This window comes from Gambusia affinis, linkage group LG17 (genome assembly GCF_019740435.1).
Source record: "Gambusia affinis linkage group LG17, SWU_Gaff_1.0, whole genome shotgun sequence".
NCBI classification, from domain to species: Eukaryota; Metazoa; Chordata; class Actinopteri; order Cyprinodontiformes; family Poeciliidae; genus Gambusia; species Gambusia affinis.
This window is the reverse complement of record NC_057884.1, coordinates 23291870-23314111: the sequence shown is the minus strand read 5'-3', so window position 1 is coordinate 23314111 and position 22242 is coordinate 23291870. Positions and strand designations below refer to the sequence as shown.

At 39.8% G+C, this 22242-nt stretch overlaps 2 protein-coding genes across 5 annotated transcripts in view; both read right to left on the bottom strand.

Moving 5' to 3' along the window:
• LOC122846989 (NACHT, LRR and PYD domains-containing protein 12-like) overlaps positions 1-22242 on the bottom strand; it is a 626610-nt gene that overhangs the window by 524588 nt on the left and 79780 nt on the right. The gene's annotated exons all lie outside the window — the stretch shown is intronic.
• vldlr (very low density lipoprotein receptor) lies at positions 375-20490 on the bottom strand. 2 transcript variants are annotated; one of them, XM_044144339.1, is made up of 19 exons: positions 20109-20490; positions 15839-15958; positions 14667-14789; positions 11420-11542; positions 10597-10805; positions 9647-9809; positions 9449-9571; positions 9213-9335; positions 8592-8711; positions 7975-8100; positions 7726-7897; positions 7140-7364; positions 6938-7056; positions 6680-6819; positions 6000-6141; positions 5738-5887; positions 1902-1979; positions 1654-1823; positions 375-1264 (listed from the first exon to the last, which is right to left on the bottom strand). In XM_044144339.1, exons 1-19 carry the CDS (start codon positions 20176-20178, stop codon positions 1229-1231), a joined length of 2532 nt encoding a protein of 843 aa, XP_044000274.1. In that variant the 5' UTR covers positions 20179-20490; the 3' UTR covers positions 375-1228. The 2 variants fall into 2 exon arrangements, with proteins under 2 accessions (XP_044000274.1, XP_044000275.1); XM_044144340.1 differs by lacking the exons at positions 375-1264; positions 1654-1823; positions 1902-1979 and adding an exon at positions 3263-3339 and having other exon boundaries at positions 20109-20458.

The following is a 22242-nucleotide window of genomic DNA, read 5'->3' as shown; positions in this document are numbered from 1 at the left end:
GTCCACAGTAAGAAACCTGAATTATGTGGTAAACTTTAATGCATAGATTTCATTGACAGGATGGTGCAAAATTCAATTTGTACCATTAGAAATAGTATGAACTACTTTGCAGATTAGAAATCAACTCCAACTGGGGACTGTATGAGAAGAATTTGCCTTCAAAACATGGAACAGAAAACATTAAGTATAATTTTATGCATAGTTTTCCACCACTAATCTAGACCTGGGAATGTGAGTTCTGCATCTTTTTAAAATTTTAAGAACCATAATTAGATTTGGTAAGAAAGTAAACCAGAAAGTCATTTTGCTTTTCTTGTGATGCTACTTTGATATTTGACCCATTTGACTCAAAATAAACAAAAAAGATTCAGAGGGATTTTTGAACACGGATGTTTTAATTCAAAATTTCTTTGTGAATCAGTTCCTTCAGATACAGATCATTTCATTCTCCTTCACTGTACAAGGATATAAAAAGTTCACAGCAACAGCACAAACATACAAAATAGTCATTTTTACCAAATTCATTTGTTTTTCCTCCTCTGCTCTCCTTAAATACATCTGAACTCTGGTGAGGAAACCAGCCATAGCAAAAAAAAAAAAACAAAAAAGATTCAAGTCAGTGTATACAATCTTATTTACAGAGAACATTGATCAAAGTGCATTGAGGAGAGTCCTGATTTACAGTCACATCTCTGAGGGAGGAAATATATTTACACTGTTTACAAACGCTGTAACCATGGTGATCTCAGCAGCAATAATATTAATGCAATAAACAGAAGAAACCCTAATATTATCCAGCAAAGCATGATCAGAAATATTAACATCCTGTTTGATAATTAAATACTCGTCTTTTAGTCTCCAGACTTGTTCCCCGTTAAGACCTGAGAACTTTGACCCGGTTTAAATCAGAACCAGGAAACAGTTTGATGAAGACAACCAGTTCTTCAGATGTTCAGTCCAGGCTGAACACAGAAAGAGACTCAAAGAGAAAAATGTTCTCTGAACAGACGGGCAAAGACAATGTTGGAAAAGCAAAAAGAAAAATTCATTAACATTTTGGAGTGAACATGGAAAACTGATGGAAGTATTCACATAATAAATAACATTTCCTCTTCACCACAGATCAGGACTTAATGCACTTCTGAAGGCATGTGGTTGAACTGTAAGAGCCGCCGTTACGGCAACATGGAGGAGGTTTCCACAAAGAACAAAACTAAATCCTGAACGATCAGGATAAATCATCGTCTGTGCTCACTATTGAAATCTGTGGAAAAGAACAGAGATGAGATTTTATTTAACACTTTGTAAGAAGAAATGGCAGCATTTTCATTCACCTCAAAATATTGAATTTTTAAAATTTATGATTTCAGACACAATTTTAGTCTTACTAAAATTACAATTTGTTGCATCAGGTAAGAAATTTTAAAGAGAAAAGAAAACTATTCATATGACTTTTTTGTTAAAAAAAAATAAAACAAAATAAAAAAAAAAAAAAAGACTTGAGGGTAGGAAATGACCAGATCTTAAAGATTCATACATGATGACCTGAAGCCAAAAAAGTTATTTTTATTAATTAAGTAAGTAAAACTCCCCCTGGAGGAGGAAATGAGGAACTATTCAATCTACAGGAGTTTTCAGGTTTGGTCGACTCACCGCTGGGTAGGTGTGGCCCACGTTGGCGCCGTGGCGGGTGATGTCGATGTTGAGGTCTTCTTCTGTGGTTTTCAGGTAGACTGGGTTGTCAAAGTTCATGCTCTTCTGGTTCTTCAGCTGCCAGTTCCTCCACATCAGGTAGGCGCCCGCTCCGGCCATGGCCAGCAGCACTGCAGCAGAGACACAGGCTGTGAGAAACAGATTTGACCTTCATGTTTGACCTTAGAGGAGGAGGCAGCTGTACGTACAGACAGGTAGGATGGCCCAGGCAGCAGCAGAGCCTCTGGCTGTGGAATCCACCTGGATAGATGTGCTCACATTGGCTTCTGGAAGAGACAATGACAAAATTAACCAATTTCCATACACCTTGAACAGGTTAGTACAGATTTATGGTCTACACAAAACCTGCACATTAAATGTTTTGCAAAAATCATTCTTAGATAAGGTTCAAGTCTGCTCAGTCCAGAATGAGCCGTTTTAGGGCTTCTTATCAATTACCAAATAAAATCCAAACAGATTCACAATTGTATAGCTTTGAAAAGCAGAAGTGGAGCCTCCTGCACAAACAAGAATGAGGCAAGTGGTTTCTGGATCACGGTCGTTTTATCCACCAGCCATTCTACGGTGCATACAGCAGTAAAACCTGCTAACCAAATGTGCTGGGGCTCAGTTTGGGTTGCTAGGCAACAGGCTGGGATGTTAAATTTGGAAGGTTTTTATAAAGGCTTATTTTTCTGAAGCCAAAAATCAGCTGGGTGTTAAAGTACTTGAGTTGTTTTTAATTTGGACAGTTTGTTCCACAAAAGAGAATTTGAGGCGATGAAGATCTGCTTTAACATCTGGGAATACTGAAGACCCAAGATTTATTATAAGACTGCTAGAAACTCTTCAAATCTAAATATTTGTTGGAATAATAAAAAAAATTATGAAAATCCCCAGGCATTCAAAGTCTTACAAGAGAGACACTGGTATAAATCTAATGCTCACAATCAAACCAAGCCTCAGTGAAGTCCTGCATTAATCTTTACAAATTCAGAAGTGTGAAAAAAAAGGTTCAAATAGCAAAACTAAAAACTTCCAACAGGTTTTGTAAACCAGTGACAGTCCAGGTCCATTTTAACAAGAATGTACATATTATTTGAGCAGAAAACTGCATGTGTACTTCCCATTTCTACCACTAGATGGCGCTCCTGTTCTAAATTAGTTCAGATTTAATTTGTTAGACATTTAAACTCTTCCAGCAGCAGAGAAGTGATTACTGAATGTCATATGCTTGTTCTGCATTTAGCAACAAGTCACAAGAATTCCTCATGTTTCTGATTAAAATCTAAATTAATTCAGTTTAAAAGAAAAAAAAAAAAAAAAAAAGGGAATTTCAGTTGAGTTTCCAGGTTGAAAATGATCCAACTAAAGAAACACCCGAGGGATGATTCATTTATCAATCTCAGCTGGATTAGAAGAATTACAGGTTGATTTCAGCTCTTAGATTCAGATCAAGACCAAAGCAACAGACGTTTCACTTAAAGCAGAAGAGAAGGTTAATTTAGATAAATCTTTGACAGAAGGAGTAAAACGAGATGCTACTTGATTTGAGGAAAGCCCAACATGCTTTGAGGTGACGGCATTAGGTTTTACCTTTGGGCTGCGTTGGAGCTTCACTACCGTCCTCTGAGGAAGAGTTTGTCACTAGAAGAGGAACAACAAACCTTAAGCATTCAAGGTCGTCCCATTTCTGAGTTTTATTGAATGTAGACCAGATCTCTGGAGAGTAAACTGGTTTATCTGATGCATGAAAGCAGAAATCAAAACCATGGAAGACAGTCGCTGTAATCTGCATTAGTGGTTTCAACATCCTGTGTTAAACTACTCCAACTGGGAAGTCTGGTCCTTTTGCTTAGAAACTCCAGTTCATTTGGGGAGGTGTGAATGTGGAAGTGAACTCTGGTCCGCCTACAAACGTCGGCTTCTGTTTGGTTGAAGCAAACACTGGTGTGGTTTGAATGTCTATGAATGGACCACAGCTTGTTCCTAAAGCAGGAAGTGGACTACAGCGCAGAGCATTCTGGGTAAATACGTTGAAAACAAATGCTAGCTAGTTTAGTGCTAGCAGGATAAATGGCTTATGATCTTTTGCCAAAAACAAGAGAAATCCTACAACTCTTAAAATCTGACGTCACTCCTTTTGTGATGAAGTTATTTATAGTCATTTCTTTCTAGTGGTTCTCAGTGCAGCGCCCCCACAGGTGAAAAGGTGAACAGGTTTTCAAAAGGTTTGGTTTGACAGTTCAGTGACAAATAGCAGCAGGTAAGAATGTAGCAAATGTTTCAACTTTAATCACAATCAAACTGACTCTACTGAACTGTCAGGTGGGAAAAAACCTTTAAATTGATTCTAACTTGTAGTAAATTAAAATCTGGATTCTTGAGTCGATTTCATGGAACATCCCTAATGGTTAGGGACCTTTCAAAATTTAGAAAAAGTTAAGACTTTTTAAATAAAATGGCTGACAGCCCAGAAAACTGGTGCAGTCGGTGCATTCAACTATAGTGGAGCCTTTAGTCTTATTACACAAGGATCAGAGGCGTCGTCACACTGTGTGCATAACAGACTGCCATTTATGAGTTCTGCAGCCAAATCTGGATTCCTAAAGTAGAAAATAAAAATTTCAAGGTTAAGTCCATTTTGTTACATCATACTACACACATGGCATATTACACTCTGAAAACAATCAAATTCCTGTGAATTATTACAAATATCAAGAAGCTGCTGAAATTTCTCATGAGTAGCTTTGAGTTTCTTAGTTCTGATCAGCCAGTCTGTTAAGTAGTGAAGGGAAAATCAGAGGCTTTCTTCATGAAACCTAAACAAACCTGCCCACACAGCAGAGCATTATGGGATATCAAGTTTGTTTCTCATTGTAAACACTGAAAAACCTAAACTTCTAGTATTTCAGTTCACACTGAAGGGAAAAAACTCCCCTCATCTGTAAAAGAGGCCCGTAAACAATAAAGACAGTCGTTTGTAGCTCTGAGTTGAGCTTCTGTTCACTTTGTGTTTCTAACAAGATTAGAGTCGGTCGGCGCTGCAGCCTCACAAAGCTCTACAGTTCCCGGTCGGCCCAGCTGAGGCAGCTGGAACAGGGGCTGGACGGGCAGAAACGGCCCAATTAGTCTGCAGCCTTAAAGGGGCAGGCAACAATTTTTGCCTGTTTGTTGCAGGCATGTAACCAACAGAACTATGAGGTTCAGCATAAACTGAAGAACTATGTGATTTAAATAAGCTTCATAATATAAAGAACTAAAACTGACCAAGTTTTGGGTAAATACTTCAACAAAATGTGAAATAACCAGAAACTAGAAGAAAAATGGACAGAGGATGCAAACTCAAAGGTGAAGAAGAAACCAGAGAATCCAGTAGAGCTGGGCGATAAAAAGCAAATCTTGGTTTTTAAGATTAAATTTTTGAAAATCTGGATTCCCTGTTCTCTTTTTTCTGCAGAAGGTCTCAAAAACTCCTTCCAATCAAGTCAAAATGACTTTTTATTTTTAAACAACCTCAGCATTCTTTATACTCCACTATCAGTTAAAACTTCTAATTCTCCACAGATCCTCAGTGTTTCCTGTAAAATAGGGAAAACTGAAGTTTGTTGGGAGCGCCGTCATGAAGACGGTCCAGTGATCTGCGAGTCTCAGCTGGAACCAGAGTCCAATTAGTGCTGCGGCTTCAGCTGTCAGGTTTGTGTTTGGTTTGAAAAGGCTAATCTGTGAAAGGAGCTGGAGCCGCAGGGAAAAACAAAGAGTCTCTAAGCAACCGGTCGTCCAGCAGGAGGGAAAGGCCAGAGCCGCCGCTCTGCCTTCACTCCTGGAACCGCTAATTGTTGCAAACAATCCTGGACCACTGCAGACATTTACCCACAACTTAAGATTCAAGACACTGGTTCCCTTTTCTCCTCTAGAAGCCTTAACAGGCGAGTGGTTCTCACTATACTGAAAACATGAGGATGAACCAAAGAATTGAGCAGTAAAACAAAGAGGACGATGTTTAGAGTTGATGTGAAAACATCAGAAAAGCTGCAGAACTCACCAGGTCTGCAGCGATGGCCGTCGGCTGCCAGCTCCTGGCCTGCAGGACACACACAGCTGTACTTGGGGGAGTGTTTGTTGATCTGCGGGGCAGGAAGACACATGAAGCTGCAGCCGCCATTTTCACTTTTCTCTGTGCACCAGTTGGTACCTGCAGAAAAAGAAAAAAAATAAATTATTGAATGCAACTGAAGCCCAAATCAAGCTGGAGAACTTGATCAACACCAGTTCTGTGTTGAACTGGGTGACCTTTGACCTCTTACCAGCCAGCTGGATCAGCTCATGGTAGACGATGACGTCCTGAGGGTCGTTCAGGTTGCTGGCGAGCGTGACGACATCAGAACCAGAGAACTTGTTGGCGCCGTAGATGGCTTTGTTTTCACCGTCTGTCCAGAAGACCCGATCCTGCCGACAGAACCAAACATGGCCGACTTTCATACAGAGCCGCAACTGATCATTTCAATAACCCATTATTCTGATGATCAATCAATGGAAAAGTGTTTGACATTTTACAGATTTTACAATTTGACCACAGTTTTAGAAATTATGCAAATATTTAAATAAAACATTTTACTGCCTAAAACTTTGTATTTTTATGAAGTACTTTGTACAGAACATTTCAGTAACAAGGCAGTTCAAGTAAACTTGATTAAAATGCAACATTTCTTTAGTAAATCTAAATTATTGTAGAGAAGTTCAAAATTGACAAAAGGTGTTTTTATAATACATCTTAAAAATACTGGTCTCAATATACTTTCCAGGAATTTGTCTTTATATTTTCCAGTTAATTGATTACTAAACTAGTAATTAATAATGATCACTTCAGCCAAACTTAAATACTTGAACTATTAAAGTGAAAGTTAACCATGTTGCATTTTTTTTGCTAAAACTTTATTTTATTAATGTTGATGAATTTAAAGAGAAATCTGAAGGCAAAACGAACCTCGAACACGGTGAGAGCGAATGGATGAGCCAGGTATTCTGCAGACTGAAGCACCTTGTTCCTGTTGTCTCCATTCAGGTCGACGCTACTGAGCATGTGCAGCTTGGAGTCGACCCAGTACAGCCGGCCTTTGATCAGATCTGAAGAAAGACACAAAAAGATCAGAAATAGTTTCATTTCTGCAGTGCAAGATCTAAATATTTCACCAATAAACAGATTTTTATTGTTTCAGCTACAGGTTTCTGCCTCCATTCCTACCCAGTGTGATCCCGTTTGGCCACTGGATGTCAGTCGCCACCAGAACCTGCCGGTCCGCTCCGTTCATACCAGACTTCTCGATCTTAGCCGGCTCTCCCCAGTCAGACCAGTACAGAAACCTGAGACCAGTACAGAAAATGTCCGGTCAGCTGATCAGACCAGTTCTCTGCCAGAGGGAAAAACCCAAAATGTTTCCACCCACCCAGATAAAGGATCCACGGCGATGGAGGCGGGTTCTTTCAGGCCCGTGTTGAACAGAACTTTCCGTTTGGTTCCGTTGAAGTTTGCCACAGAAATGGTTTTGGTTCCCAGATCGGACCAGTACAGGTTGTTGTAGATCCAGTCGACGGCGATCCCCAGAGGAGTCTGGACGTTGTCGATCACCTTCTTGTGGACGCCGACGTCTCCTCGCTTGTCCAGGACGGTGCTGAAGAGAAAAAACAAAAAACATGGCAGTTTGAGGAAAAGAAAAACTCACTGCGTCGCGTTTCAATGATTTATTAGTTAAAACTGAAAGTTATTTTCAAGACACAAAATTACAGCAAATACTCCAAAAGATTTCATTTTCCTGCACACCTCCAAGAAATAACTTTACATTCACACTGCAGCCTGAAGTGAACCAATCAGATGTTTTTTACTCTTATTCAACCTGCATCTGATCTTTTCATGGCAAATTGAGCATTAAAGCTGCAGTGTGTAACTTATGAAAATAAAAAGGTCCACATATTTAAATATCATCATATTAAGGACAATAAAGTCCAGCTGATGTTTGGAAACCCTGAGTCTACCTGTATATGGCTCTCTGGCCCAGGTCGGCCCAGAAGATGGTCTGCTGGTTGAAGTCGGCATCCAGAGCCGCGGCGTTTCTCTGCTGCTCCACAATCTGCGTGTACTCCTTCCTCTCCAGACCCAGACGGCGAATATCACGTCGATTGGTGAAGATCAGGCACGGCTCTTTACCTGAACATGGAGAAAAATAGACTTGTAAAAACCAGGAAAGGTGAAAACGTCTAAAATCAAAAGTTCCTGATGCTCACCGACAGCCTTGCAGACGCCGGTAGCCGGATCCATCTGGTAGCCGTTGTGGCATTCACACTTATAGCCTCCCTTCAGGTTGACACAGATCTGACTGCAAATACCAGGATTCATGCACTCATTGATGTCTGCATCAGGAGATGAAGAGGAACCGATTAGAAATGGAAAGCAGCACAACATCCATCTTAAAATTTTAAGTTTCCTTATAAAATTAGCAAACGAGGCATTGAAATTGAATTTCAGTCATCTTTCTGGCCAGCTGTTCAATATTCCAGCGTTCAGTTTACTGCTGGTTGTAATTAAACAGTTCTGTGATACTGGTGGAGTTTATGCCAGGAGGATTAGAGGATTTACAGATGGAAAACAAACTGCAGGATTTCTGCTTGAAAGCTGATGGACGATCAGAACATGGAGTGAAATCCTGCAGCGTCAGACAGACCGCTTTGGATCAAGATTTTACTTTAAATTAAATTAGTCTAAACTGGACAGTTAAATGAAAATCAGTCAATGAGCTTTTCTCAGCCTCATTTCATCTTTGCAGCAGAAAAAAAAAATAAATAAATAAAAAATCCAACTTAAAGTTCCCTTCTTGAACTCGTCTGGTGACAGTGGATCGTACCTCCACAGGTCTTGTGGTCGATTAGCTGCAGTCCAGGTGTGCAGTCGCATTCAAAGCCGATCACAGTGTCTTTACAGATGTGGGAGCAGCCGCCGTTGTTCAGGAGACACTCGTTCACATCTGTAACAAGCAGATATGCCACAATAAATTATTGCTTTTAGAAGTCGACAAGCTCCTGACACTCCTTCAGACTAGCCAGCAGCATTTGGCAAACATCTGGTGGAACTGCTGAGCTGATAGGAGCTACTTCTCAGGTAAAAATGTTAAAGTGTTAAAGAAGCCATGTTGTGATGACCTCCTGAAGTCAGTTTCAGAAAGAGAAGGAGGAGTTTTTAAAGAGACGGAGGACCAAAATCAAGGTGTTAAATCAGAAAGTAAAATTTCTTGTAAGTTTTGTTTGATTAATAAAACGTTTGCATTTATGCAATAAAATGTAACAAAGCTGACATTTAAAGGAGGATCAAACTATTATGCAGGTTAGTAAAGAAATACTGACTTTTTAATTTTAAAATTCATCTCATCCTTTCAGGATCATTAAAAATAAAGCCATAAATACCACAGATGCTCTAGATGTTCATTCATAGAGTTTGCATAGTTTAGTCATATTTAAAACAAACTCACTGCACTCCTTGATGGGCTCGTCGCTCCAGTCTGGACAGTCTCTGATCTTGTTGCACACTTTGCTCATGTCGATGCATTCTCCGCTGCGACACTTGAACTTCTCTGGGCCGTTGCACTGAGTCGCTGGAAAAACAGGAAATCAATCCAGATGATCACAAACCAACATGAAGAAATTCATTTCAATGTTAAAATCTAGCTTGAGGACTTTAAGTTTTAAAAGCAGAGTAAAGTCTTACAGTTCTTGCAGTTCATTTCGTCTGACCCGTCGGCGCAGTCTCTGATGCCGTTACACTGTCTGCTTCCCAGGACGCAGCTTCCATCGTCACATTTAAACTGATCTGGACCACAACTCCTCACAGCTGCAAACAAAAACTCAAACTTTAATTCGTTCTGTAGAAAAATCAGTGAAACAGAAGCTGGAAGTTGTAACTTACGACAGTTGGCCTCGTCGCTGCCGTCCTTGCAGTCGGGGTCTCCGTCACATCTCCACTTCTTATGGATGCATTCTCCAGAGCCGCACTGCATCTCGCTGGGCAAACACTTGGCGGGCGGCGTCGGGTGGCGGCCGCAACGAGCCGGAGCTTCATCTGACTGGTCCTACAGAAACACAGCAAACGCTTTAAAATTAGAATATTTTACCTAAAATCGTAAAACCTTTCTGGTTCTCTTAAGAGGTCTGGAAAGTCACAGGAATCCTGATTATGATTAAATTTATTGATGTGCATTAATGAAAGTTGCACTGTTTCCTAGATTGAATTGTTTTTCTACAACATGAGATTTGCATTAAATGTTATAATTATTGCACTGTAAAAATTTAGCAAGTTTGCAGCTTTTTAAAATTGTTTACATTCAGATTAGAAAAAAACCTGAATATTTTCACACCAATGAACTCTTCAGGTTTGCAGACTGAAGTTAGTCTAAGAAATGCCAACTTGTTTTCCAGCTTCTATTCATCTCAACTCACAGAAGCAGTTATTGAAATAAGCAATTTTAGTTTTACTTTATGCATTTGTCATTTAAGTTTGCTAAATGAAAAACAAAATTAGAAAAAGAATCTGGTATAAAACAACTGTTGATTTTTAAGAGACAAAAACTTTGCAGTTTCATCACTAGTTTGATCTGAAGGGTTTGATTATTGACAGGATAGAAATTTTCCACATGTAATTTAAAAAAATAAACATTCTGTTGCAGAATTATTCATTTTAGATCACATTTTGAGAGACAACCATTTCATTTCCTATCAAACCAAATTCCACAGAGAATTAAAGTAGCTTTAAATCAAATCCCGACCTGAACTCAACCTGGGAATCCCTAAAAAGTATCAGCAGTAGAAAATGGCCTTTCAGACCTGATGGTTCACCTCTTCCTTTCTGTTTCCTCTCACCTGACAGTCGACGTCGTCGTCACACACCCAGCTGGCCGGGATGCAGGACGCGTTTCCACACTGGAACTCACTGGGAGCGCAGGACGACGGCGCGCAGTCCACCTCGTCCGAACCGTCGCCGCAGTCGTCCTCGCCGTTGCACACGAAGTTCTTGGAGATGCAGCGGCCGCTGGAGCAGGTGAACTCGTTCAGAGCGCAGGTGATGTTACCTGGGAGGAGTCAGAGTTTACTTCAGGTTCTGATTGTAACTGAATGAGGTCCGATCCACTGAGGCAGAAGCTGCAGTTGTGAACTGAGCCAAGCAGGTTTCTGCAGCTCAGCATCCCATAATCAATACCAGCTGATCTCACTTCAGGGAATCCATGAGCGTCTGCTGAGATATCTGGAGTTTTCTTCAGGCGCTTCATCAATAAGACAACAAGATGCATGGCTAAAAAACCAAAATCACTGAGAGCACAGGATGTTTCTCACCATGTTGTGCCAAAGAACCTTTAGAACGATTCAAACTCATAACTTTCACTGTTCTTAGTAAAATACAGCTGGAGTTAAAGAATGAGCTTCTCAATCAATATGAGGTATTGATTGAGCATTAATGTAAAGCACTTCAGACATTTTGTTTATCAAAATCCCAGGAGAAAACATTGAACTGCTACGAAAGCCTCATCTTCAGGTTTTCCAGCAGTACTTGGACCATAAATCATCTAAAAATGAACCCGTTGCTGCTGAATGCAGCAGCTAGACGTTCAACTTAACAGGGAAACAAACGATTCAAAAGGTCAAATAATTACTGAGGTGTTGAGGGAGAAAAGCAGCTTCCACCCACCACAGTTGACTTCATCCTCTCCTTTGTCACAGTCTTTCTCGCCGTCACATTTCCAGAAGATGGGGATGCAAAGCGTGGTTCCCGGGCCGCAGCTGAACTCGTTAAGACGACACGTCCGCATGTCTGCAGACAGAGAACACGGCGAGGTCAGCGATCAAATCCAAACCACAGAGAACGCAGCACTAAATCAAGATGTTCTAGGAACATATCAAACTGCAAGAGTCAATGAATAATTGGTCTGAAGTTACATGAAGCTCATAGTTCTACTGAAATGCTAAAGAAAAGGAAAATATGCCAGTTTAAATTAGACATTACATCTACTTTCTTGACATTGTGCAGCACCAAGAATGAAAATATGTTGGGGAAATATATACAGCTTTACTGTTTAATTCACCAATTAGTGCATCAAAACAGAATTACTGTTGGAGCTAACCACAACCAAAACAAAGTTTTTACATGAACCAATTAAAATCACAGGTGACTATGGAGCTAAATTAGGGTCAAAAAGCAGATTTGTCCCATTAAATCATATCCAATAGTTTTCAAACCTTAATTTCATACCAACTTTTTTTTATGAAGCACCAACGTGCTACACAATCATAAAACACAAATAATGTTGCATTTTATTCAACTTAATCAATTCTGCACCAGAAGAAGCCAAACGGGAGATCTGAACATAAACAGGTGAAATTATAAATGATAAAATAAATAAATGAGTTTCTCATTAAACTCATTGCATTCTAGAAATCTCGTAAGAATCATTTTTGAAAAAGTTCAGCTTGCTTTAAATTTGATGCATGAGTTTATAAACTTTTAAAGTTGCAGAGCAAAACTAGAAAATTCCTGAAGAAATTTAACTGGGGCCTGCCAAAGTGTGCCCGTCGGTTTGGACCCAGCGTTCTGATGCTAAGAATTAGCATCGATGCTAAAGAAAGCTGCAATGTAATCAATAGCATGTGGAGAATCACAAGAATGTTAAGTAAGCTGGACATGCAACATTCAGTATGATAAAGCAAGTGTATTAGCTAAAATGAGCAAATATGCTAATGTAAGCATAAATACTTTCAGTAGCATGTGGGGTATCATTAGAATGTTTACTGTCATTTACTTACTCCATTAAGTATACTAAACATGGCTAATAAGTCTGAAAAATAGAAAATAGCTTATTTAAGCTAAAAGGCTAATGCTAAAAGGCTAATGCTAACCTCGGATAAACAGATAATGCAGAATGATATCATTGCACCGCCTCCGGCGGTGCACTGTCCAGAGGGGCATATTGAGGCTTTTATTTTGAAATTTGCAGTAAGCTTCATATTAAATGCCCACACTAATCCAATGTGTAAGAGTGCTTTGGATAAACCAGTCACATAAAGCCAAAAAGAGCAATTACATGATGTAAAAATTCCCAAGGCTTTTATTTTGAAATTTTTGTTAAGCTTCATTTGAAAGGGTCAAAGTCATCCCATGTGTAACAGTCATTGGATTAAATCAGTCATATAACGCTCAAAAAAGCAATGACCTGATGTAAAAATTTTCAAGGGCTTTTATTTTGAAATTTTCAGTAAGCTTCATTTCAAAGGGCCAAACTCATCACATGTGTAACAGTGACAGGGTTAAATGAGTTATATACAGCCCATAGCAGCAAGTTTTTCTAAAGGCCAGCTCAGTCCTCCTCTGTTTTAACTGAACTACTAGTTCGAACTACAGTGATGCGTATTTGTAGTCCTCAGCAGCTCTCCCTGCTCTGGGTTCCGTTGCCATGGTAAATAATCCTCTCTGCCAGCTGTGAGTGAGACATCCAGGGGGAGACAATTCTCTGTTTGAGCCAGCCAGTTTGACTAAAAAAAGCATTGCAAAAAACTGTTTCCCGTTCGGGAACCGTAATACATATTCGAAAACCGTTTGAAGCATATGAGAGGGCTATTTGTCTCACATAGTCCCGCCATTCATATCTCTACCTCACTCACAGTATTAACAGCGATGAGATAAAAAAAGTGTGTGCCAAGGTCTGAAATTTTTCAGAAATACATGGAAGTGAATCAGTGAGATCTGTCTGCTACCCTGGCGCATGACTTTGCTCTGAAGCACCTGGAGAGAAAACTGTAATCGCTAGATAATTTTTGAAAACATTTGACCGGAGCAGGCACGCGTATCAATGTCATGACCAAGTTTGATACCAATCATGCAATATTTGTGAGCGTGAGGGCGAGTTAAAAAATGATTTGGGGTCAAAATGTCGCTCTGACTCTCACTCTAGAGGAGCAGCCTTCACACTCTGATTTTTCCAAAAACCAAAAACTTTTGGTCGCTTAGAAAGAAGTTGTGGACAAACCATAATACATATTGACGTGCTGTCTTCACTTTAAAAGAGATCACGGACGTATCTACAAAATGAAGTTTGAATGGGCGTTTCTACATAAGGTTATGACACAGAAAATCCTCAAAAATAGGGTATTTTCAGGATTTACTGGTTGCCTCAAATCCCCTTGACGAAGACTTGCACCTGGTGAGCTCGTTAGTGATTTTGGGGTCGTTTTTTGCTTTTTACGCCCATGGAAACTCCAAATCCAAAAGTAATAGCACACCTCCCGGGATCGAGCCGCACGTTTTGATACCACTTTTGTGGGTGGGCTCGCAGCGGTGCGAGCCGCATTCCGGTTGACGGAAGAAGAAGTTAAGAATAATAATAAAGAGACATTCTATTGGGTGTAGAACAATAGGTGCCTGCCATGCAATGCATGGAGGCAGTGACTGACTTGCTTCGCAAGTCAGTCACTGCTCTCCTTATGCATTGCTATGGGCAGGCCCCAACAAGAAAAAAGAAACTCCTTTAAAGCAAGAAAGTTTAAAGCAAAGTTGAACTGAGAGAAAATCACCACCAGGAATGTGGAGGCGGAGTCAGCAGGTTAAAATTAAAGTCAGACACTTTCAGCTGCTGAAGCCAACAGCTGGTCAGACATCAGCTCTGATATCAGAACATGACTGGACCTGAAAACGACCCGGTCACGACCTTCAGAACCAGCAGGAACATAAACAGCTGCTGCACTAAACATGACAGAGCAGGAAACTGATCCAAACTCACAGAAAGCAAGAAACGATCCTTTATTTCTGATTAAAATGAATCAGTTACTTGGCATGTATTCATTGGCAGGATTAACTTTCCCCCCCACAGCTTCAGAGTTTAACATCTTTGCTGATTGAAACCTGTTAAACGCGTCTAAACAAGTTGCATTGTGGGAGAACTTACGGCAGATTTCTACGCTCTCGTCGGATCCGTCCTCGCAGTCCGGCTCGCCGTCGCAGTGCCAGCGCTTCGGGATGCACTGACCGCTGCGGCACACAAAGTCCACATCCGCACACGTCTTCTGAACTGAAACAGAATCAGAACAATTTAAATCAAAATACTGGAATGGAAACCAGTTTAGTTTTATTATTACACAGCCAGAATCAGAAAGTCCTGCATCTTTAGTTTGGACCATCTGGTGTTGAACTGATTCATGGGAATCACATTAAAATCTCAGTGGATTCCTGTGATTTTGCAACATTTTGGTTGCTTTGCATCCCACTTCCTGCAGGATGCAAGTAGAAAATTTGGAAATCATTAAAGTCCAACATGTTCCCAGCTAAATGTCGCTACGTGCAATTAGCACGTTTCCCTCTCTTCCTTTTTCCCTGCATATTTAATGTTTTTTGTTGTGAAAATTGTTAGTTTTTTTATTGAAAAACATTTGAAATAAACTAAAAGTTCAAACGTTTCATTTCCTGTTCATAAAGGATTTAAACATCCCTTCCCCCTCCTCTTATTCTTTCCTTGCCGTGTTTTATTGAATGACCCAGATAGTTGAACATATTGGATCCAGATTTAGCTCCGCTGTGCTTTTCCTTCCCATCAGGTTCGACTCTCAAACCGTCACCTTCCTGGTTCTGAGGCGACAGAACGGCTCAGAATCTGAACGGCAAACAGATTAGCAGTTTGACATCAATATGCAGCAGCTTTCAGAACTTCATGCATCTTTCACACTTTTTTTTTTATCTGCTTCAAACTGAATTCTGCACAGAAACGTTACAGAAAAACCACAGCAGGAGGAGGGAGAATTACAGGCCTAGTCAAAGCAAATTTATGCACGCAAAAAAGATAAAACGTGTCGAGATGTTCATCAGCACAAGAGAATAAACTTTGGTTCCATTGGTACGTTAAATAAGTCACAAAAGGTGAAATTAGCCAATCAGAATGCTGCAATATCCAAGTGGAAAGTTGAGTGGAAGGAAAAACTGTTGTGAAGTGAACCTCATTCTGCATGTTTACTATGTTTTTATAACTTTACTTTTATGTCGAGCTGCACTAAACTAAAACTCCACTGGTCCAGAAGTTGCTACATCAGTGTGTGTGTTCTGGTAAAGCGGGTCGTTCCTCCTCACCACAGGAGTTCTCATCGCTGCCGTCGGTACAATCCTCATCGCCGTCGCATTGCCACACGGCCGGGATGCAGCGGCCGTTTCCACACTGGAACTGGTTGGCTTCACATTCAGTTTTTGTTCCTGCAGAGACAAACGAGGTGAATGAGAAAAGTTCCTGAAACTTGATGTTTCTACAGGGTCAACGGGTCCGTCGTCATTTTCTACTCAATATTTATAAGAGCCAACATTAGTAGGTTCTGATTTTATTAAAATCAAACCTCATGTGACAAATATGAAGCCAAAACAGTGAAGAAAAAAAAAAAATTTACTTTTATAGTTTAGTGCATTTTATTTTGGAATCAGATCCAACTTGAGCCGTCCTGAATTGACCCAGAGGAACGATTAATCCTGAGGTTAAGAGTTTGTGTCGTTTGCTCCATCTGCAGGTTCAATAATTTAAACAGAAGCACGTTGTCACTTCCTGCTCCAACAGAACTGAAACCAACGTTTCCAGACTGAAGGTCGGCGCTGTGGCCCGGTTTGCTGCAGCCGACATCGGAACATGTTCCTAAAATAACCCCGACCTTGAGGCTGGCGCCACACTGCAGCCGTCCAGGTGGGGAAATGGAGCGCTCCTGCCTGTTCTCAGAGGTTTCAATGAAATATTCACCCCAGAAGAAGCAGACGGAGAAATGCAGCCAAACTGGGTCAGCGGAACCCGGATCGGCTCGGAACCGGAACGGCTTTGGTCTCAGAGTGGAGCGGACCGCAACCCAGACAAAAAAATATTTAGATACTAGAAGAAACTACATTCAACATCTAAAAATTAAACATCCAAAAACAGAAAGAGACACAAAACCAAGGCAATAAATTTTAAAATCTAATTATAGAGCTCAACATGTGATTAATTATTGCAAGAGATTCATTCAAATGATTAAAAATAAAACAGTGTGGAGTGAAAACGTCACGCCATCAATTTGATAGCATTTCAAATATTTAAAAACTGATCAATATTCATCAGACTTGCAAAGGCTTGAATATCAGATATATTTTTCAGCTCTGTCCTTTAGCAATTTGTGAGTTTTAAAACTATGGCAGGTCAGGCTTTTTAAAGATTATCGATTGGTGCTGAGGCGCCGTTGGCTGGTGATTACAAACAGCAAATCCAGGAGCGCCATTCGTTTCCCTACAAGGTGATTGGTTGTATCCCAAAGATTGGAGCCCAGACTGTAAATGTTGCTTCTGCAGTCGTGTTAAGATAATTTTCACTGGGTGCATTAACCCATATTAAAGGTGTATTTAGCGTTTTAGCTGGTTAAATAGTCAGGCACTGGTGGCTGTGGTTTCTAACTCCAGTCAATACTGGGATTTAACTGCATAGCTCCACTTTAAAAACTCAGAAAATCCACAAAACAGAAGAAATTCAGCCAGTAGCTGAGCAGAAATTTCTCATTACAAACATCATCCAACGTAACAGCCAGAGAACTAAAGTCCATTTCCTTCAAAGTATCAGTGAATCGTTTCTGGTTCCTACTGCATCCTGTTCCATCTTTAACCCAATCATGAACAAACTTTAACTTCTCTACAATTCCCCCGAACGTCTGTCTTTCTGTTCCTGTAGCTTTAAAACGTCTACAGTTATGAACCCACCCAGCTGGTTCTAAAACTTATTTACTTGAAAGTTACAGCCCAATCGAGGCGGGCCAAACCGCCTGGAGGAAAAGTTGTGACTCACAGTCTAAATGCTGATGGAAATTTAATGCTGACAAAGCAAATAGAGATCCTGCAAGGCAAGCCTCAAAACAGACTCACATTACAAACTTCCACTTTAGCAGAAATTACAAAGAAATGTTAACGCTTTCCTGCAGCCAACTCTTTTCATTAATAAAAACCAACCATGGATTTCCTATTTTGGGCAAATATTCAACATAAACACCTTAAATCCTTCCATCCTTGAACATGAAAGGATGTTTAGACCTGAAATACCAAAATCAAATCATAGGAAACTTAAATTTAGCAGAATACTTCATTGCATGTTTTACTAGCTTACAAGCCTGCAAAAAGACAAAACCGTTAAAATGTATATAATAAGGTGCATGTCAGTGTTACAGCAGTAAAAAGAAGAAGCAGAGTCGATGAACTGTAGAGTCTTTTGTTCCTTCAGGATGGCTCCCCCACAGAGCTGCTGCTGCACCAGCCCATCGACTAGCTGCCAGGAACGCTGTACACTTCACCCTCTGATCAACACCGCAGCAGTTAGACGTACCTGCATGAAGCAACGCTGCTGTCTCTGCAGCGTCACTCCTGATTTTAAAAAACTGACACCTAAAGGATCTAAAAACAAGAGACTGGGGGAATGTTACCAGCCAACACCAAGATTAGACATTTTTCTGCTTTAAGCATTTAGGAAGCATTTGACTCTTAATTTAATATTCTCTAAAGAGGAAACATCTTGCATCATTACAGAGACATTGATCGTAGATTTAAAATGACACCTCAGTCATCTTCATGTACTGTTTGAAGCTGACAGGCATTGAGCTGCATCAAATCATCTCCATTAAAAATAGAAAATTATTGTGCTCTATATAAATGCTGTCACAGTGGAGGTCACGGTGATGCAGTTTTCCCCAGTAACAAACGGCTGCAGCATGCTGCTCTCCACCACTCCGCCCACTTCAAGAACCCCCACACACTGACGTCCCCCGCCCGGCTTCCCACAGCCGAGGATCTGGGTCTCACTCAGCATCATAGTAACCATGGAGGGGAGAGAAGAAAAAACATAAAACATCCATTTTAATCAGGTCAGCCTGCTTCTGCTCACTAATCTGCATGGCATTTTGGTCAAATAGTTTGTCTGAATCTCAGACGGTGATAGCGGCTCGTTTTGGGGAATGAGGCTCTTATCAGGCACCATGGAGCCGATGCTGTAGGTGGGAATCTGTGCAAATCAGAGGAAAAACACATTTCCTGCAAACATCAAATCAATTATGATGGTATTAAAGACTCCACAACACAAAAATAAAAACCTGGTTCAAATTATACCAGCTAACGATCAGCTTTGTATAAACGGGCTTAAATGAATCAGGCAATTGAAGGAAAGTATTCCTAAAATATGTAAATATTTTCTAAATATGCACCCACAAGAAAAAAAACAATTCAAGACAAATGCATAAAGCCAGCATAATAATTAAATGTAAAAAGAAAATCTCAGTGGAGACAAAACGTATGAAATATATACATAACTTGTTTAATAAATTAAACGTTTTAACAAGAACATTTGATAGTTGAAATGCACAAAACCTGCCTGATAATCAAATATAAAAAAACTTAGATAGTAGAGACAAAATGCACAAAACCTTCCTAATCATAATAAAATAAAAACATTTTAATACCAGTGAAAATCTTAAGGATGAATTTTATTAAAAACTTAAATAGAAAATCTGCCAAATAAAACAATTTGAATACAGCCAACATAAAATTATAGAAATATTTTTATATAAAAAAATCTTAAAAAAAAAAGAAGTTAAACCAAATTTAAGGAGACCAAATTAAAACATTTTTGAATAAAAAGCCATTACATCTCCAATTTTCTGTCTACAACTGTGGATAATTATCAAATTTACCAAAATGTAATCTTTAACAGCTACATAAACTCTACTGTTGGTTTCTGAGTCTATTTTAATGTTTTTATCCTGGACTTTTAAGTTTAAATGAGAAGTTTTGTTCGTACATGTCCAAACTGGACCCGGCCTCTCAGCAGGTAATTAGCCTTCATTGGGATCCCCTGCGGCCGGTGATTGGCCTAAATCACCGGCCCCCTCCCCTCCGGAGCTCCAAACTACTCCCAGATTTAATCCCCATTTCCAAGATGTTAATCCGCAGTTTGCTCCTTTCTCGGCCCTCATGTCGGCTTTCATTTAAAGAATAAATAAATAAATTAGAAACGTCACAGAGGCTGAGGGGGTTGGTATTGATGGCTGAGGAGAAATCACAAGACATTGACGCAAAAAAGAAGAGGTTTAGGTGCTGATCAACCAAATTAAGGGTTTAAATCTTTGTTTTAGTGGTCATATTCTTTAAACGAGAGTAGGAATTCATTCGAAATGAATTAAACTTACAAATACTGACCAAACCGCCCGAAGAATGTGGTTTGTTTGCCAATTAGACGGCTAACAAGTGCATGAACGTGCAGCCAGGAGACAGGTGTACGGTTCGGTAAATGTTAGCTTAACCGCCCCGAACACCGGAGCGTTTAACCGGACAAACCGGGGCGACCGCAGCGGGCTCTTACCGTGGACGGTACCGCAGTGCTGGAGCCACATTAGCAGCAGTAGGAGGATCCGAGGTGCGGACGTGACCATCTCTGGTTCGGAGGAGTCACCGTTCGGCCGCTGCTGCTAGCTGTGCTGGGTGCCCGCGAGCTCCCTGCCTACCTTCTCCTGGCTCGCGCTGGCCTGCTTTTTCTTATGGTTCTGCCGGTCGATCCACGCGCTAGCTGAAAGCACACATCCAAAACAGGCGCGAGGACACGCAGGAACTGTGGAGCGGAGAGGGCAGCTTTTATAGTCCGGAGGTGGCACGCGCCGCTGAGGAGGACTGCGTGCGCACCGGGAGAAGACGAATGGAGAAAAACACAACAACCGTAGAGCCCACGCGCCCTTTTAAAGCGTTCCGGGGTGATTCCAGTTCCGTCCAGTCCGTTTAAAATCCATTTTTTTCGAAGCGGTTAGCGGTACCGGACCGGTACCGGGTGGTTATCAGTGCTGCACAGAGTCATGGAGGGGTTTTTTCCTCCTTCAGTGCGTCTGCTGCAGGTGGTTAACCCTTCATTACCCGAACAAACTAATTAATTAATTAATTAATTACTTAATTAATACAGCAGAAATCACAACTAGCTTGACCCAACTTATAAAATCTGAATCTTTAATGTCAAACACAACATTTAAAAGAACAACACTTTTTATATAACTATATAAAACAAGTAAACAATGAGCTTAAAAAGAATAATGGTTGAATTACACCAATTAACATTCATATGGAGTACCGTTTGTAACACTGTCAAAAATTAACAGTAATTATCTGGGTTATTTAATATTTTATATTTAATTAGCAAGCTAAATATTTAGACTAAAGCTATATTTTGTTAGCAGATATTTACAAATATTTAGTTTATAAAGTAAATATTTAGCTCAACCTAAGTATTTTGTATGCAAGCTAACTCTTTAGCTCCAATCTAAATATTTAGTTTTAAGATAATAGATGAAAACATATATTCAAAGCTCTAAACCAACTTTTAGAAATTAATGAATGAGTGACATGGTGAACGTATGAACGCCCATTTTTTTCTTATTATGAGATAAATAACCAAAAGGTTAATTTATTTGTAATCAAAAGTTCCCTGATTAACGGATTAACTCAGTAAAGCTGGGTAGAAACTTCAGTGATTTTTATTTTAAGTTAACTTTTATCACTGATTGAAATTGATCTACATCTTGCTGAACAGCGCCATCTGTGGCCACTAACTGAAATTACTTGATAATTACCTTCAATTAGACATTTACTTTCTTCTAAATTTATTCTTTTTAGCTACTGCATTTTTATTAAATGTAAGTTGATTAATATTTCAAATTATGTTTGGCACTTATATCAGTAAGAAAAGGTACAGCTGGTTTGTTTGATCATTTTAAATGAGGAAAAAATGAGTAAAATATTGTAATACTGTGTATTTTTCTCATGTTTTCACTGGCAGTCATTTTATCAAATTTCTCAAACGGAGTGACAGAACCTTTGAACCGGACCCGACTGTTGCTTTTCCTCTCTGCTGTCTGTCTGAAGCCGTTTCCCTGCGGTTTGATCAGCCCGCGGTGTTTCCACAGGGCTGCCAGCTTCCACACACTCTCACGCTTCTTATCAGAGGATTAAACCTCATCTTCACTGAGGCCTGACGGCTGCTGATGCACCCTGAGGCTCGCTCCGTCCCAGATTCCCTCTTTTTACTTCTCTGTAAAACACACAAACCTCATAAACCGACTAATAATCTGGTTCCAGGAAGCGTTTTCACACGTCTCTAATTTAAAAAGCAGGCTTCACTTCCTCTGGTTGGATCTGCAGAGGAGGGAAAACTAATGTTTGCACAGAATGGAAAGATTTATATATTTAATTTGTTTTATTTTTTGGTTTATTGACTGTTCTCATTTGTTTTTTGGTAGGCGTTAACATTCAACAAATGAATGCAAAAAACAGATTAAGTTCAAAATTGCATAAATCAGGCTTACTACGCTACAGCATCTTTGATTTTCTTATATTTGTTGTTTTCAAAGCATCTATTTCTCTTTTAGTTCATATTTTGCTTCTTTAATATTAAACACTGCAAAAATACAAAATTTTACTGAAATTTCTAATTAATCTGGAAATTAATTTGATAT